Consider the following 19,317-nt stretch of genomic DNA (forward strand, 5'->3'; position numbering starts at 1 on the left):
AAACCAGTCTCAGGACTGAAGACCACAACAACAACATCAATATGTCAAATTTATTATATGAACAAAAGTCTGCAATCAACATAGATCTTAATTTACTCAAAATTTCATTTGGTACACACTAAGGTGGGTACTCTAAGTCACATATTATCACTTGCAGAGAGAGAGAGAGAGAGAGAGAGAGAATGTGTGTGTGTGTGTGTGTAGTTCAAAAAACATTATGATATTATATAGTAGGGATTGTCTTCTGATGCTGAACCCATTAAGATGTAATCATCTACTTGTGGTGCTGTAACAACGGTCGTTGTGTTGAAATTCCTTTACATGTTCCTTTTTCTTTAATATAACACACAAGTGGCACCCACTCACCACCTTAATTGTCATTTTTTCGATAATTTCAAGATAATAAACTGTAATTCACATAATTTTTCAAGAACTTTAAAACAGTTTGTCCTTACTCTGCACTAACATTATAATAAAACTTGCTAAGTTTACTGCAGGGTTTAAGAATCATCAAGGACCCTTCAGATCCTTTACAAGGAAAGTTATGGGTTTCTTAATATGCAATAACAATCACTATTGTACAAAGTGTTTTATTTCAGGCTGACAATTTTCAGTCAATATATTACATTTTTTTGTAAAAAAATATTCAATATCTTGGTACAGGTCATTGTAAGAATTTACATGATGAGTAATTATTCAGTAATTACTCTAAAAAGCTTGAATTGTGATAACATTACTGCTCTGATATCACAGAATTTGGTAACAAGCTGAAGATTTAAATGCACACAAATTAAATGTATTTCATATTATTTTGCAGTTGTAATTGGCCATTTATTCTCAGTTATTAGTTAAAAGTTTGCTATGGATCTTCTGGAAATCATGTCATCTCACTATGCTTTCAGTTGCTTGTTTTTAATTATAGGCACACATTAAATATAATACAATTTCTGAAACAAGAACAACTTGATCTTAAACATCTCCCTTAACTTTTGCCAGAGTTTTTCCAAGGTTTCTTTAATTATTTATGTGTTGGCACTAATAATTTAAAACATATAACATTTTAAATAGAAATGTCCAGCAAACAAATTAGTTTCCAGTTTTTCCACAGCATTGTTGAATTCCTATTAATTTCTTATTCATCTTTTTTAATAATATAGAGCATACCACACCACAAAAGAGATTTACAACTGCAAAGATGCATATGGAGCCACATTTGTGTGACAAAATAAAATTTGCTATTCATCTAGAAAAATAACATCCACTTTATCATTTGTGCTCAGTGACAAAAATGGTTATCACAACTGTCAGTTCCCAAAATCCACTAATTTTTGGGAAACATTCTGGAGTAGTAACAAATATATTTATATAGTACTATAATTCCATATTCCTGTATGAAGTTTTTGTTAAAATCAAAAACTTTGCATACAAAGAAGATGAACATGGACGGTTTCATTACAATATTTGTGTATTTTCACAAATCTTAATTCAAAACAATGCATAGGGGAAAGTGTGCAGGAGAGCACCCGTATCCTTATGAAATAAATAAGGCAGTTGTTTGGAATTTCAACAGCATAGTTAAACTTTCATATTTTAACATTAAAAACAAATCAAAAATTTACACAACAAAAAATACTTTTAGATCAACAGTGATGAAGTGTCATAAATGGTCCCATGTAAAGGTCTGAAGTATGTACAGAAATATAGATTTCCACATTTTAGGAAACAGATATGTAAATTCATACAGGATAAAATTTTGTTCAAAACTGTTACCCTGTCTTAAATTACATGTGGAATACTTTTTTTATACTAATGGAAGATTTTTACTTAGTTGTTTGGCCCATTGGAATGCCACATTTGTATGTATACTTTACATGCAACATTTATATAAAAATAACTCTGCACTATTTATAATGATAGTTATCACTCTGTGCCACTTGTAAGTTGTTAAGACCTTCAACATTTTCAGATTGGGGGAAGTAATTTAAAATACAGGGAGGAATTACAGTTTACGGCCCTGATATCAAAGTGTCATAGTCCAGTCAGTCTTCCTCTGCTTTTATAGAGTATTAGCTGCAGCCTCACATAAAATGATGTTCTGGTCATATTTACATATGAATATTCACAAATCTGCTTCAACTTCAACAATAAAACATATCAACAATATACACTTCTTTCTCACACTCCTGGGATGCACAACAGATTTAAAAATTGTAATACTGCACAAGCTCTTAACAGAGACAACAGGATCCTCTACAGAAATATCTTGTGACAAATTCATATGTACCTGTTATGAAAATATATCATAGTATTTCTGCCTTTGTCTTCATTATGACTTCTGCATTGAAGTTAAGAATATTTACATTTTTAATGTCAATTATTAACACACGGCCTACCAGTGATGTCCTTTCACAATCAAGTTTGTAAATATTCAGTTGGTATAATAATTGCACCACACTGGTTGAGATACGCAGTATCCGAATTCTCTCAGAGAACTTGTTGTGTTAACAGTTCAATAGGTGTGTGCATATTTCAGCATTCTGATTTGTCCTCCTCTACGAGCTTTTGAGTGTCTTTGCCAGTATCTGTAGAGGTGGGATCCAGTTCTCTGTGCCTTATGTGAATCTGAGGTGATGATTTCTGAATTATACTTGAAGGTGCGAGAATAGCTGATGCTGGTTCAGGCATCATATCTACTTCTCCATTGCTTCCAATTTTTGATTTAGCAACATCTGCTGGAACTTCGTATATCCCCCCACCACCGCCTCCATTCCCAGTTTGTCCTCCAGTTACATTTCCAAGGGCATCATACATCGGATTGCTGAAGTCTCTATTTTTTGGTCCAACATCACGCATGTTGTATTCAGCATCTATTGGTTCCTGTAATAACATATTCTGTCAATAGTGTCCACATACTAGTACAAGAAAGCCAAATGTTAGCATATAAATCACAGTAGGTTTTCAATAATGCCAATTTATACAATAAGGCAATGACAATGTATTATGGGTATCCTATAAAATTTAATGTCCTAGTAACAGTTTCATTTATTTTACTCTTCACCAACAATATAATACTAATATACAGCTCTTATTTTGAATGTAATGTAGATGTGCACATAGGATATTGAAGAGGCCTTCGTGTATATGAATTGCATGTTCTAACTGCCTCAACTGTGGATTGAAACTTAATTTATTGTGGATTATCTCTAGCCTCTTTGTCAGAAATAAAACAGATAGTACAACTAAATTAGAATTATATTAATACCATCAGCTGCTAATGGGCGTTGATATACATCAACGGGGACAGGTGAAAATGCGTGCCCCGACTGGGACTTGAACCCGGGATCTCCTGCTTACGTGGCAGACGCTCTATCCATCTGAGCCACCGAGGGCACAGAGGATAGCGCGACTGCAGGGACTATCTCGTGCACGGCTCCCGTGAGACCCACGTTCTCACCTTGTATGTCCACATAGTACATTTGTAATCAGAAGAAGGAGGTCATGTCCAAAAGAACAGACACCATATCCATATAAGTAGGTAGTACAACTGTTCTGTGTATATGCACTAGGCCTGCTACCATTGCTCAAATGTTTCACAATGTCATCATGCAGAGGATGGCGTCTATACAAGATGTTGGTACACTGATCTACGACAGCAGACCTAGTGCACATATACACAGTAAAAATAATAGTGAGTTTTACTCCTAGTGAGAAGGATGGCAGTAATCCTTGAAATTGTGAGTTTTAATTTACATCTGACACACCCAGAACATAGTGTTTTATACAAACATATCATGAACATATTAAAGTGTGTTAATTTAGACCAATGATGATCAACTTGCTCCCCACCACTCACTATTGGGAATTCCAGTTTTCATGGTGGGCAGTAAGGGGCAGGGCTTTTAAATACATTTTTAATATGTTTTTATAAAATTTTGATTAGTAATTATTATTATATGATTTAATTATTATTATATGCTTTAACCTTCTGTAGCTCTGCTTCATAAATTTTATTAAGTAACGTTACTTCTCTACAGTATGAATCAGCATTACTGTGGAACTGGTGGCCAGTCACAAAATTTTACTACTAACAGAGTTGGGCTATAGGCAAAAAAGGTTGACTACACCTGATTTAGACACAATTATAGCCTGAAGTGTCATATCTACAAGAAATAAGGAATTGTCTATTGCAGTTATACAACGCCACTATTAACTGTAACTGCTGGTAAAAGTATATTGACTGGGCAAAAAATATATAAAGATATTTATGCTTCAGTTTGAAAAATGGATATATTTTCACTACATATGCTTATGCCTTAACTGCCCACAGGAGTTGCTCACGAATAACAACAAATGTTTGAAACAGAACTGCAATTCCTGCCAGTAATGTTAATAATTTTTGGAATATGACTAAAATGAAAACTACTAAATATTTCAGTGTTACAGGGATCAAAGCAATGTCAAATGTGGCTAATATTTTTTTTATTTCAATCCATAGTCAAATATCCGTTTATAACGATTACTAGTTTCATTACATTTTAGAACACCTCTGGATGTATTGTAGTTGCAGAGCAACCAGTTAATTATATGTGCAAAGCACAGCCTCCATAAGTCACTGTGTCCAAACAAAACAGTTACAAAGGTAAAATAAAATTAGGATCAGAAGAAGTAAACTAATATGTAAGACTGAAGAAAATGAGATCGAGAATGAACAGTGACATTCTCTTCCGACCTGATTTTAGTTTCATATGCTGGCCATAGTTTTATTATATCTTTACAATGGTTTATTCTCAATATAGTGACTTCATCATCTTGATGTACCATATGTAGCGGGCAACACCTCATAACATGCTAACCGACACTCCTTTGTAATTCCTGACTCTGTAATGTCTGTTATTAGTGACTTTGGAGGCTATAAACATAAATGTGATTATAAGCTGAAATAAAAAATACTAAAATAGTTGTTGCTGCTACTACATATCTCCACATGGCATCATTTTAATGTAGCACATATCCCAAACCACTTTAAGAACAGTTATACTTTGTATTACAGGAATACTACTGTTTCAAAAATCTGTATGTTCAGATATGCCTGGCTTTGTATTCCACGTAATAGCTCCACTGGAAAACTTCTAGCAGGTATCAAATTAAATTGGGCTCCACAATCATATTGCATTGTCTTTCCGATGCAGAAGAATCCATGTATTTACTAGCTCTACTGAATCTCCTTGTATCTCTTGATTAATAGAAAACATAACACTGAGCAATCTGATATTGTTTCCTCAGTATACAATCAATTTCACATTTTTTTCAATATCAAAAAGACAAACTATTGATTACTTTCTTACAGCCAATCCTTCTGTTAACGCTACGTCTCCCTATCTACCACCTGAGCTCAAATATTTTCAAGTAATAGATTTCTGTAAAATGCCCAAAATGTATCCATAAATTCCTGTTAGCTACAGTATCCTATAGTTCAAACATGCACTTACGAATGCCTTATTTCTGCCTCACCTAAGAGAGATATCCTGCATCATCTAAAAGCAGCAATATGTACATGTACTGTGAAAGGGCAGAGATATGATTTTTTGAGATTTCCTATTATATGCAGTAAAGATTCAAGCCATAAAGTATCACAGCATAAAATTGTTGCCTACATATGATCTGCTGCACTTCTTTGCACTACAGTGGTGTTTCTCTCACAGGACTTACATGCACATGCAATCATTATATGTAGTAATCATGTTAATAAAATAGGCTATCCTTTGCAATAATAATAATAATAATAATAATAATTACTAATAAGAACAATGAGATTGCTGAAACAATGACAGTTTTTTTTTTAACTCTGGGAATCTGATAAGCAATTCATGGTTACAGAAGGTAAGTTTTTACTCGCCAGGTGTATTTTCGTTAATTAATATTTATGGCAAGGTTACTTACTACTCGTGTCCCTTGCGGGCCATTAGCTGCAAAAGCTGGTGAACCAAATTCAACATTCGTTCCTTGTCTGAAGGAAACACTCTGGGAATTCGTTAGTCCACCGAGGCCAGGAGCCTTTCCACTGCAAAAGAGCAAAATGATTATTCCACACACAGTGCAATTGATCTGTTAAAAAAATACATGTCTAACAACACACACTGTTAGTTTTGTTTCCACAGTGACTTATGAATAATAAAAGAAGAGTAGTCTTTTCTCAGTTGCTTATGAAAGTTTCTAGTTCATTTTCTTATTTATTTATAACAGATGCCTCTTTATGGCTCAGCTAGAAAATACACACTTCTCTCCACTGCATTATCATTTTGTGGAAGAATGCTACAATTGTGTAGCACCTCTTATCGAGCACTCATAGTTCGCTAAGAACTCACTAATAAATCACAGTGTCTTTATTCTACTAAGATTTTTTTAACAGTTTCCTTTCACGGTTTGCCCTTCTGTGTCTTTCTTGACTCAGGTTCCAGATAAATTCTGTGCTTAATCACCATTTATACTCTATTTCCTACAACTTGTTCCCCTATTGTGCCGTATGATGGAAACTTTAATTGAGAAAAATTTGGTGTTTCCTCTGGGCTTGTTTTTTCAGACAAATCATAATGAGACTTTTTAAAAATCTATATTTTATTAGAATTTTAAATGTTTATGTGAGAATAAATCACTACTCATTGAATAAATGAGGCACTAAGTGTCAGTTAAGCACATGGAAATAGACTATCACCAGCTGAGCTTTCCAGCTGGTTCTTCACCTGAGATTGTTTGCTTTCCGATCAAGGACAGCTCTGCTGTTTATTAGGCCCCCCCCCCCCTTTTCTTTTTTAAACATGCTGTCTACTGCTTAACACTTCCTCCATCCCTTACAGGGATACAGAAATTATATTCCATCCCAAGTTCTTAATTGTCATATTTGCTAATGTAATTTCAGTTTAAAAGCTAAGTTTTCTTTATTGACTTGTAGGAATACTTATAAAATGAGTCCTCTTTGGCAATTATTGAAACTTCCACACATACTTCAGTGCATAAAACAATTAATTTTTGCATTAATTTTCTTTCCAGTGCATGTTTCTCTTAGTTGACAATAAAAAAACAAACGCACTGTTTGACATTCAGAAGAGAAAAGGTTTCAGAACAATGCATACAAATGAAAACACCTGTTTTCTCACAAGTATATTCCTCATAAGCTGTTTCAATCATTTCCATTGCTGGATCAACCCACAGGCAACAGAATATCAGAACCTTAATAGACACTGTTCCAATAATGAATAATGTCTCACAATGACAAGTAATGCCTAAACAAGCATTCATTTACAGTAGCATATTTAATTGCCTGAAGTTTGGAAAATATGACGGAAAGGACAGAAGACAAACTGACAACTAGGGTGGAGACCAAAGCATAATGACACTGCGAGGCTGCACTGATCTGTGATGGTCTATGAGGCATCATGTATTGCACATGGATAAAGTAAAATACTTACGATGACTGATTAAAAATTATATCAGTGCTTTTCTCACACCCATAAGACTTTAGGAGTGTTTCTTGCTATAAGCATAAAATGAAGAATAAAACTGAAATCTGAGTTTAAAAACTATTTCTCTCTATCTTATAGATTGAGATCTCAAATGCAACTGCTGCCATCATACACTCATGTATGTGATATGCACGAGTCCCATAGACCTTGACAACAAATGCCTTGAAGCTGGCAATTTTAAAAGCCTATTAGTTTGCTACGTATATTCTTCTAGTCATTGTATATCCAGAAGTGCAAGCTGATCATAAACAACAAAGCACGTGTTTGATTACATATGACAGGAAATTAAAATATATTTACAAACCTATGCGCATTTTCCTTTTGCAAGAAAGACTCTTTAACTGAAAGCCAGAGACACAATTCACTTAAATAATTAAATAAATAAATAATAAGAAAACATGTTATGTGCTGTACTTACAATGGATGCTTCCGGAAAACTATAAACAATGCCACTGCAGATGCTAGTACAAGAAGAATAACCACAATAGGCACAACAATTGTTGCAGTATTAGGTCCAGATCCACCTTCTGTTGCATGCTGAAGATAGGTTCCACAGAATTTGCCAGCAAATTCTTTGGGACATTCACAAACAAGATCACTGGAACCGTCATCTGCTTCTTGACATACGCCACCATTCTGACACCTGCATATCCGTGGTTCTGGATGTGGCTCTTCGTTAGGTGCATCACACTGAACTTCATTGTTGCCTGTGTGTGTCTGTGTATTGTCTGGACACATACACCGGTGCCCACCAGGCACAATAACACACAGGTGGGAACATGGGCTATTATAGCAAGGATCAATCAGTGACATGTTGTAACGAAGTTTGTGGTACACTGGAAGAGAAACAAAGACATAGCAATTATTTATTCGGACTGCTCAGTACTCTACAATATAAAAAAAATTGGTCCATGACAGCAAATACTACATATTCTGGTACAAAGTGTTGCCATCACTAGTTTGTACCAATATCACTCTCCATTGAAGACAGTTAGTTTCATATGACAGAACCACATGTGCTTGGGAAGTACACTGCTAACCATTAAAATTGCAACACCAGGCAAGACAGTTTTGCATAATGATTCAATACAGTATAGTAAGAAGAATACAGGATTAAAGTAGTAGGTGACTTTGGGGCACACAAGTTGCAAAATGTAATACAAAGAGCTCCCACCTCTGGCAGCAATGATGGCCCTAACACGACAGGGCATCGAGTTGAACTGAGCTCAAATGACAGATTTGGGTACACCATTCCATGCTGCTTCATGCCACAGTTCACGAACTTCTGTAGCTGGCGAGTTTTGGCTTTGCAGTCTCTTGGCCAGATGTTTTCAATGGGAACAGTCAAACAGCTTCTGTATCTATGTAGGTCGGGACAGCACAGACAACACAGGGTTTTGCATCATCTCGTCAAAATAAAGTGTCAAAGAGACCTCAAACATAGGTCAGAAATGTAATAGCTGCTGTCCAAATTACCAGCTAAGTGAATCTGAGGTGACGATGATGTGTGCCCATTGGCAACCCGTACCATTATGCCTCCCTCTGCTGCAACAAGGAAGGAAGCCAAAACAATGTGCTGACAGTCTTTGGTGCTCTAGAAGTCATCCCACTGTCAGTGTAGGTACTTGTCTTGCCACAAATAAGCCAATTTCCTGACATGACTGTACACCTGGCACAACTGAGCAAACAAAATGCCTGTTATCTCAGATGCAAGCCAAGAGGGGCACCTAGATCTTGCCTGACAACGATTATGAGGCTCCTGAGCCCATAGACACCGTACTTGCATGACAGTTGTGGCATACTGTCCAACACGAAGGTCCGACTGTGGAACGATAAACCACAGTCTCGATAGTGCACAAAATCCTTCCAGTGCTGAGGTCCGACACTTGCTGGTAAATGTTTCTTCTTACATGACTCCTAACATTTAGATGGGACTTCTGAATGAAAAACCTACTGTGTATTCTTTTCTTACAAACAGAACATAGGTAATATTACTTCTGCATACTTTGCGTGCTGCACTGAAAGGCTAACCATTTGTATATCCTAACGGGTAAAACATCTGAGGCCAATTTTACATTTTTGCACGTTGCCTTCACAATGTTACACTTTTAGTGGTGTCCACCCCCCCGCAGCTGAGTGGTCAGCGTGACAGGATGTCAATCCTAAGGGCCCGGGTTCGATTCCCGACTGGGTCGGAGATTTTCTCCGCTCAGGAACTGGGCGTTGTGTTGTCCTAATCATAATCATTTCATCCCCATCGACGTGCAGGTCGCCAAAGTGGTGTCAACTTGAAAGACCTGCACCAGGCGACCGGTCTACGCAACGGGACACCCTCGCCACACGACATTTTTTTTAGTGGTAATCAGTGTATACACACAGCCAGAAAAAATTAGTACCGCATTTTAGGGGGTTTCCAATTGACTCAAGATGTATTGTTGCAACAGAGCATATTGAGTACACGAAATGATTAAGTACCAGGTATCGACCCATGCCGAAGCACTCATATTAGTGGCTGGTGTAGCCTCCACAGGCCGCAATGCAGGCACTGATTCTGGCATGCAGCTGATCGCACAGTGACGAATACTGTCTTGGGATATGTTATGTGCTGCCTGCTCGACCTGTCCAGTTAGTTCAGTAAGAGTTGATGGTTGACGAGCCACACGAGTCACTTCTCCACCATCATATACCACATGTGCTCGATTGGAGACAAGTCTGGGGACTGTCCTGGTCAGGGAAATTGTTGCACGTCTTGCAGAGCACAATGATTTTCATAGGCAGTATGTGAATGAGCATTAATCTGTTGGTACAACACGTCACATTCCTGTTGCAAGAACAGCAAAAGAACAGGTCTAAACAACATTCTGCACATACTGAGCAGTGGTTAGCATCCCCCTTCAGAAACACCAATGTTAAGCGAGGGTTGTAGCTTATAGCACTCCACACCATAAAGTATGGGATGGAGCCAGTGTGTCTTAGAAGGATGCACTCTATGAGACAGTGCTCACCAGGTCTATGCTGTAGGCACAAACAACCATCACTTGCATGCAGGCAGAATCTTCCATCACTGAAGACCGTGACGTGTCAATCCATCTTCCGAGGGAAGTGATCCTCTGACAGCACCAGTCAAGCCACGGTTGTCGATGTTGTGGCGCAGGTGGAAAATGGGCTACAGGTGTGCGTGGTCATAGTCCCACTGCTAATAACCAGTTCGCCACAGTTCGTGTTGACACATCTTGGCTCAAAAGCTCTCTTCTCTGTGCTGTGGTAGCTGTATGATCTGCCACTGCTGCCCTTACAATGCGATAATCCTGGAAGGCATCTGTGCAGTGTGAATGTCCAAAACCTCATCTACAGCTGTGAGGATGTTCACATGACCACTGGTACCAGCAGCATTGCATAACTGATGCAATACATCCAACTTGTGTGGTAATTCTGCAAAAGAACCATCCCACCACTCGGGAGGCTACAATTTGACCCGTTTCAAACTCACTCCATTGGCTGTAGGGAGCACGAGTGCATCTCAGTGGCATGCTTGCCTGCTTGCTTTACACATTTGCACAACACTGAGCCTTCTGGCTGTGAACATTCCCTAGTAAAGGGTAGACAGAGATGGCACACTGGTACCAATGCTACTATGCTGTTTGTTGGCAGACAATGTTGAAACGATTATCATTACATACATTATCACCTAGTTGGCATACACCATCATCAGATCAAAATCAACATGGGTCTTTCCAGGTGTAATAATTTTTTTTCCTGCCATGTAGTACTGAATGTAGAATACTCAAGTTCATTCTTAAATAATTAACAGTGTTTAAAATTCAGTACTAGTCTAATCCAAGTAAGGTCTCCATCCCCCACCCCCACCTCCTCTCTCTCTCTCTCTCTCTCTCTCTCTCTCTCTCTCTCTCTCACACACACACACACACACACACACACACACACACACACACACACACACCATGTCTGTAATTGCTCCCTCCCATACATTATTATTTGCACTGATTGCATGACAGTATTTTATTCCCGTCAGTGAGTATGAAACACATTCATTAACTTTTTCACTAATACATAAAAAAGTCAACCCTGTAAATAGTATACCATCCATATACCTTTTTGTCATTTTCAAAAGAAGGCATAGGGAGCTTTCCGCTGCACAAAGATGGCTACGAGGAATAGAGGAGTTAAGTCCTAACTCACTCATTTAGTTCAAAAGAAATGAGACATATTTTGTTTTTCATTAAACACTTAAAGGTTGGTAAAGCAAAGAGGAGAGAAAGGCAGAGAGGGAAAAGGCAGGAAAGTTAAGAGTTTAACATCTCATCAACATTACGTCTGATGTGCTTGATAAAAACAGAAGCTGAATAGTACAGGAGGTGGAGCAGTGGCATTTTCAGAGCAGCTGTTCTACTCCTAATATGCATATGCAAAGTAATCTAAAAAGTGCTTACTATCATTATCAGAGTGTGTAGATTTGTGCTGCTAATAATTTATTGTTAGTACACTTTAAGTAGTAGTCAACAGTGGTTGTTTCTGCCTATTAACGTGTAACTTAACTCCTTAGTGGTTATGCAATTAGCTTGCATTCGAGAGAACTGGCCTTCTGGTCCATGTCTAGCCATCCAGATTTAGTTTTTTTGTGGTTTCATTAAATCAACTAAAGTGAATCTCAGGAGGGTTACTTTGAAGGGATAGTTCCAATTTTTTTCCCCATCCTTGCTTGATATGAACTTATGCTCTATCTCTAATGGACACATCATCAATGGTACATTAAAGCCTAATCTTCCTTTTGTAAGCCTAACTCCAGTCCACAACTCATACATATCTACTGAAACATTCAATTACTGTGTCATTAAATATTTTTAGGATTATCATGAAAATGTATTAACGATATGTGGAGGTCTGTTGACCATCATATCCATGTACCACAATCTGGTGGACTATTTAGAGCAAGTGAAAAGTCAAAAATCTCTCTTCTTCATTGTTAACATGAATGTTGTAATTCTAAATACTGCTATCCTAAACTACTTAAAATCAAATAACAGGATTTCCGCACTAGCCTTGTAACATGTGCCCAATTGAATTGTTATTTGTTATCAATAATTGCATTCATTTTGGCGAATTTGCAAAAATTAAGTCTCTATTTAAAATCAATTCAAAATTTTCTAGCAATTTACCAACTATTGATACAAGATTGATATTAATGTGGGTTCACACAAAAGCAGATATCATAAACTTGTTTGTTTCATCTTCCAACTCATCTATCATCTATGTGTAAAACAGCTACTTCCTGCCACTGCCTACATGATGCGTTCATATGTAACTTTCAAAATGTGTAAATCTATCAAACAGAAGAAATTAATTTGCTCTATTCTGAAGACATTACCTAATTTATTCCTTAGCTTTAGCTTATGAGGCATCTCGACTTTGGTATTAGTAAGAACCCTGTACTTGTGTGATCTGACAGACGATATGGTGTGTCTCATGTAAATGTCCACATTCTCATTCAAATATGCACTCTGAGCTTGCAAATCACTAATAGTACACCAATCCAATAGCTCACTTCACCCTCATACACAAACATATGAAGCCACAAACATACAGATACAAACGAAACTTACCTTTCACTCCTGATGGACTTTCAATATCTTTTGCAACTACTACTGGAACACCACGTCCAAATTTGTCCTGTCTGACAAGTTCTCCATTGTCTCTGTTCACCCAATACAGGCTGCTTTCAAAAACATCCAATGATATGGGATGACGCAAGGACTCTTAATAGGAAAGAGAGAAATAATTCAATAATATAAAAAATCTGGAGATAATAGATATATAAAGGCAATTATAAAAAGAAAAAGAGCACAATTTTTTACTTAAAGTAGGGTGTTAATTGGTGCACTACATTATATATAGCTTACACAAGCTAGACTGATAATGGAAATTAATATATGGGTAATATACGAACGAGGTAACAATAAACATCAACATGAGCACTGCTACTACAAAACTAGATTCTGTACAATATTTGTCAAAATTTCAGCTGCAGGATGTTACGGGAGACATCGAAGGAGGAGGAAATGGGCATTCTTTGTTCAAAATTTATCCTAACCAGTTCAGGAGAGAGCCTAGAAATCACATTCAGCTCACTCATAATTTCCCAGTACCAAAATCAAATTGGGCATACAGCAGTTCTATGAGACTAGAAATTAATGCTGCTTCCTGTTGTACAAGGCTAGGAAAGAGAAACATGTAATATCTATCAACAGCTGAGATGACTACATGGTCACCTCTCTATTAGGACAACAATAAGATAAATAGAAATGAGCATGTGTTGTGAATGATACATTACTCTCAATTTCTCGTTTCCAAGGTTACCAGAAATTTAAATCTGTAAAACCACAGTAACAATAAATTACTTAATTTCTTCAATTATATCATGAAGGTAAAATTTTTTGGTGTATAAAGGACACTGTCAAAACCCAAACCTAATACAACGATGCAGATTCTGTTTCAGTTATTCTGGTGTGGTTTGTATTATTTGGTGAGTTTCATCCTCATAAGTGCTGCAGTGGGAGAGAGACAACTGACACAGCTTTTCTAGACAACATTTCTGGTAGGTAAAATGTGCATGTGCTAAACTTGTAGCTCTGAAATTTCTGGAGCGAGAGGGTTGACATCTTCTTTACATATTGATGGCACTGGCACTGTCTCAGAACAACAATGGTTGGAGATCTGAAGAAGCTCTGCAATGTCTGGGGCACTGCATGGAAAACTCCACATCAGATACTAAGTAAGTTTAATTGTAGCCTATGCAATGTGTAAATGTCAATGGTGTACATACAAGTGTAAAACCAAGCTGTTGCTTCCATTTCTGCACAATATTTTGACAACCGACCCAATCATCATCTTCTGGCGCTGCAAAATGTGGTGTTACAATAATATTATCTTGGAACTCTTACATTTACTCGTTGCCTGGACTCAGCAAGTGCATGTAACAGCACTTGCTGCAAAAATGGAAGCAATATCTCAAATGTACACCCAGAAGTACAATTTTAATAAATCATGCCAAGAAAACCTGTGAAAACATGTTAATTTAGTTAAATAAAATGTGATAATGAGTAAGTGACTAACATTTTCCAAGTGCAAAAATAAAAAGTACAATAAAAAACTGACAAACTCCATTATCTTCCTTTCTTTAGCTTTCTGTCACTTCACATATGGTCAACATATAAAATTGGTGGTGTGTGCAGGGACATAATAACAGCCCTACGACTGTTACAATGGTGTGCTGCACAGTTCAATCAGGAACTGTTTGACAGACTGCAGCTCCGCCAGCAATCAGGATATCACAGGAGTGCGTCATCCATGAAAAAAATGTGCACATACGAGTGTTGCAAATGGAACTGATGTAGTTAGTGGCAACTGCTGCTAAGCAACCTAAGAACTGTATTTCAGCCTACTTGTATTCAAAGGATTTTTGGACTGAGAAGTTGTAAGCGCATGTGATGTCAAGATTTTAATTCAAAAATTATTAAGTATTAAGTATTACCACTAACAAAGAAGGACGTGTATATTTAAAGCACTGAAATTAAATTATGTCTGAAAGATTGTAGAACAAGAAATTAATGTACCGGTGGAATGGGAATAACCTTAATCAGGATTTTCTGAGAGAATATTAAGTGGACAGATAACAAGACTCTTATGAGCATCCCAACAAGCTATCTGAATGAAGACTGTTCAGACGTAACAACAGCAAATTAACACTGAAATGATCTAAGCATAAACTAGCTGGTCAGGAACTTGCATAAAAAAGAAAAGAAAAAAGTGGGAGCAACCAGGGTAAATATGAGAGGTTAGAAGAAAACGGCAAAAAAAGAAAGAACAAGAAAATGAATGACAGAGAAAAGTCAGGAGACTATTTCCTTTATCAAAAAAAGATGCACACTAACATCAATAAGTGGCAGCAAAAAACGTCAGTTAAGCTCATCCTCCACAGCCTTATGAAGCAAGAGAGCAAGGCGGTACTGCATTTAGCCAATAAAAATAAACAAATAAAAAAAGAAATAAAAGACTAAATACTTTCTATATAAACCTGTACAGTAAAATTAACTAATTATTTGAATTTGCTACTAATAAAATGCAATTTTATGAACCATGGACCTTGCCGTTGGTGGGGAGGCTTGCGTGCCTCAGCGATACAACCACAACGGAGGGGTATCTGTTGAGAGGCCAGATAAACGTGTGGTTCCTGAAGAGGGGCAGCAGCCTTTTCAGTAGTTGCAAGGGCAACAGTCTGGATGATTGACTGATCTGGCCTTGTAACAATAACCAACACGGCCTTGCTGTGCTGGTACTGCGAACGGCTGAAAGCAAGGGGAAACTACGGCCGTAATTTTTCCCGAGGGCATGCAGCTTTACTGTATGGTTAAATGATGATGGCGTCCTCTTGGGTAAAATATTCCGGAGATAAAATAGTCCCCCATTCGGATCTCCGGGCGGGGACTACTCAAGAGGATGTCGTTATCAGGAGAAAGAAAACTGGCGTTCTACGGATCGGAGCGTGGAATGTCAGATCCCTTAATCGGGCAGGTAGGTTAGAAAATTTAAAAAGGGAAATGGATAGGTTAAAGTTAGATATAGTGGGAATTAGTGAAGTTCGGTGGCAGGAGGAACAAGACTTTTGGTCAGGTGACTACAGGGTTGTAAACACAAAGTCAAATAGGGGTAATGCAGGAGTAGGCTTAATAATGAATAGGAAAATAGGAATGCGGGTAAGCTACTACAAACAGCATAGTGAACGTATTATTGTGGCCAAGATAGATACGAAGCCCACACCTACTACAGTAGTACAAGTTTATATGCCAACTAGCTCTGCAGATGATGAAGAAATTGAAGAAATGTATGATGAAATAAAAGAAATTATTCAGATAGTGAAGGGAGATGAAAATTTAATAGTCATGGGTGACTGGAATTCGAGTGTAGGAAAAGGGAGAGAAGGAAACGTAGTAGGTGAATATGGACTGGGGCTAAGAAATGAAAGAGGAAGCCGCCTGGTAGAATTTTGCACAGAGCACAACTTAATCATAGCTAACACTTGGTTTAAGAATCATGATAGAAGGTTGTATACATGGAAGAACCCTGGAGATACTAAAAGGTATCAGATAGATTATATAATGGTAAGACAGAGATTTAGGAACCAGGTTTTAAATTGTAAGACATTTCCAGGGGCAGATGTGGACTCTGACCACAATCTATTGGTGATGACCTGTAGATTAAAACTGAAGAAACTGCAAAAAGGTGGGAATTTCAGGAGATGGGACCTGGATAAACTGAAAGACCCAGAGGTTGTACAGAGTTTCAGGGAGAGCATAAGGGAACAATTGACAGGAATGGGGGAAAGAAATACAGTAGAAGAAGAATGGGTAGCTTTGAGGGATGAAGTAGTGAAGGCAGCAGAGGATCATGTAGGTAAAAAGACGAGGGCTAGTAGAAATCCTTGGGTAACAGAAGAAATACTGAATTTAATTGATGAAAGGAGAAAATATAAAAATGCAGTAAATGAAGCAGGCAAAAAGGAATACAAACGTCTAAAAAATGAGATCGACAGGAAGTGCAAAATTTCTAAGCAGACATGGCTAGAGGACAAATGTAAGGATGTAGAGGCTTATCTCGCGAGGGGTAAGATAGATACTGCCTACAGAAAAATTAAAGAGACCTTTGGAGATAAGAGAACCACTTGTATGAACATCAAGGGCTCAGATGGAAACCCAGTTCTAAGCAAAGAAGGGAAAGCAGAAAGGTGGAAGGAGTATATAGAGGGTCTATACAAGGGCGATGCACTTGAGGACAATATTATGGAAATGGAAGAGGATGTAGATGAAGATGAAATGGGAGATACGATACTGCGTGAAGAGTTTGACAGAGCACTGAAAGACCTGAGTCGAAACAAGGCCCCCGGAGTAGACAACATTCCATTGGAACTACTGACGGCCTTGGGAGAGCCAGTCCTGACAAAACTCTACCATCTGGTGAGCAAGATGTATGAAACAGGCGAAATACCCTCAGACTTCAAGAAGAATATAATAATTCCAATCCCAAAGAAAGCAGGTGTTGACAGATGTGAAAATTACCGAACAATCAGTTTAATAAGCCACAGTTGCAAAATACTAACACGAATTCTTTACAGACGAATGGAAAAACTAGTAGAAGTCGATCTCGGGGAAGATCAGTTTGGATTCCGTAGAAATACTGGAACACGTGAGGCAATACTGACCTTACGACTTATCTTAGAAGAAAGATTAAGGAAAGACAAACCTACGTTTCTAGCATTTGTAGACTTAGAGAAAGCTTTTGACAATGTTGACTGGAATACTCTTTTTCAAATTCTGAAGGTGGCAGGGGTAAAATACAGGGAGCGAAAGGCTATTTACAATTTGTACAGAAACCAGATGGCAGTTATAAGAGTCGAGGGACATGAAAGGGAAGCAGTGGTTGGGAAGGGAGTAAGACAGGGTTGTAGCCTCTCCCCGATGTTATTCAATTTGTATATTGAGCAAGCAGTAAAGGAAACAAAAGAAAAATTCGGAGTAGGTATTAAAATCCATGGAGAAGAAATAAAAACGTTGAGGTTCGCCGATGACATTGTAATTCTGTCGGAGACAGCAATGGACTTGGAAGAGCAGTTGAACGGAATGGATGGTGTCTTGAAGGGAGGATATAAGATGAACATCAACAAAAGCAAAACGAGGATAATGGAATGTAGTCGAATTAAGTCGGGTGATGTTGAGGGTATTAGATTAGGAAATGAGACACTTAAAGTAGTAAAGGAGGTTTGCTATTTGGGGAGCAAAATAACTGATGATGGTCGAAGTAGAGAGGATATAAAATGTAGACTGGCAATGGCAAGGAAAGCGTTTCTAAAGAAGAGAAATTTGTTAACATCGAGTATAGATTTAAGCGTCAGGAAGTCATTTCTGAAAGTATTTGTATGGAGTGTAGCCATGTATGGAAGTGAAACATGGACAGTAAATAGTTTGGACAAGAAGAGAATAGAAGCTTTCGAAATGTGGTGCTACAGAAGAATGCTGAAGATTAGATGGGTAGATCACATAACTAATGAGGAAGTATTGAATAGGATTGGGGAAAAGAGAAGTTTGTGGCACAACTTGACCAGAAGAAGGGATCGGTTGGTAGGACATGTTCTGAGGCATCAAGGGATCACCAATTTAGTATTGGAGGGCAGCGTGGAGGGTAAAAATCGTAGGGGGAGACCTAGAGATGAATACACTAAGCAGATTCAGAAGGATGTAGGTTGCAGTAGGTACTGGGAGATGAAGAAGCTTGCACAGGATAGAGTAGCATGGAGAGCTGCATCAAACCAGTCTCAGGACTGAAGACCACAACAACAACAACAAAATGCAATTAGCTTTAAATTCACATTTTAAAAATCGGAATCTTGTACCAGTAACTAATAGAATGATGGAGCACATGTGGTACAATGATCAATGATTTCTCAGTTGCAAGTGACTTTCCAAGTCTATTAATTCAGTGTAGATACTGTTTTATTAAGAGTCTATAAGGAAATTTCAGCTGTTTCTTTTGAAACTGGTAGCCAGTACAACAACTGATAATCAGCCTCATTCATGTGATTTCATACTTGAAATTGTTTCTTCTCACTGTTGCATACAACTCCAAACATGTCTTCAACATTGTGTACTCTGCCATCCATACACATTCATACTCTTCTCAAACACTTCATAAATGGTAAAATGCCATTTTAGTTCATGGTGCATTAACA

General features: G+C 37.6%; 1 protein-coding gene and 1 non-coding gene across 2 annotated transcripts in view; both read right to left on the reverse strand.

Moving 5' to 3' along the window:
* Nucleotides 1-574: 574 nt before the first annotated feature.
* LOC126176760 (low-density lipoprotein receptor-related protein 2) overlaps nucleotides 575-19,317 on the reverse strand; it is a 235,558-nt gene continuing 216,815 nt past the window's right edge. The window contains exons 57-60 of the mRNA XM_049923928.1: nucleotides 13,142-13,294; nucleotides 7,939-8,356; nucleotides 5,941-6,061; nucleotides 575-2,877 (exon numbers count right to left, since the gene is read on the reverse strand). Of these exons, the coding sequence (XP_049779885.1) occupies nucleotides 2,530-2,877; nucleotides 5,941-6,061; nucleotides 7,939-8,356; nucleotides 13,142-13,294 (1,040 nt within the window). The 3' untranslated portion in view covers nucleotides 575-2,529. The remainder of the gene's footprint in view (nucleotides 2,878-5,940; nucleotides 6,062-7,938; nucleotides 8,357-13,141; nucleotides 13,295-19,317) is intronic.
* Nucleotides 3,316-3,390, reverse strand: Trnat-cgu (transfer RNA threonine (anticodon CGU)). Its single transcript has one exon. It is a non-coding gene; the product is annotated as a tRNA-Thr (tRNA).

Source organism: Schistocerca cancellata, chromosome 3, assembly GCF_023864275.1.
Source record: "Schistocerca cancellata isolate TAMUIC-IGC-003103 chromosome 3, iqSchCanc2.1, whole genome shotgun sequence".
Taxonomy (NCBI): Eukaryota; Metazoa; Arthropoda; class Insecta; order Orthoptera; family Acrididae; genus Schistocerca; species Schistocerca cancellata.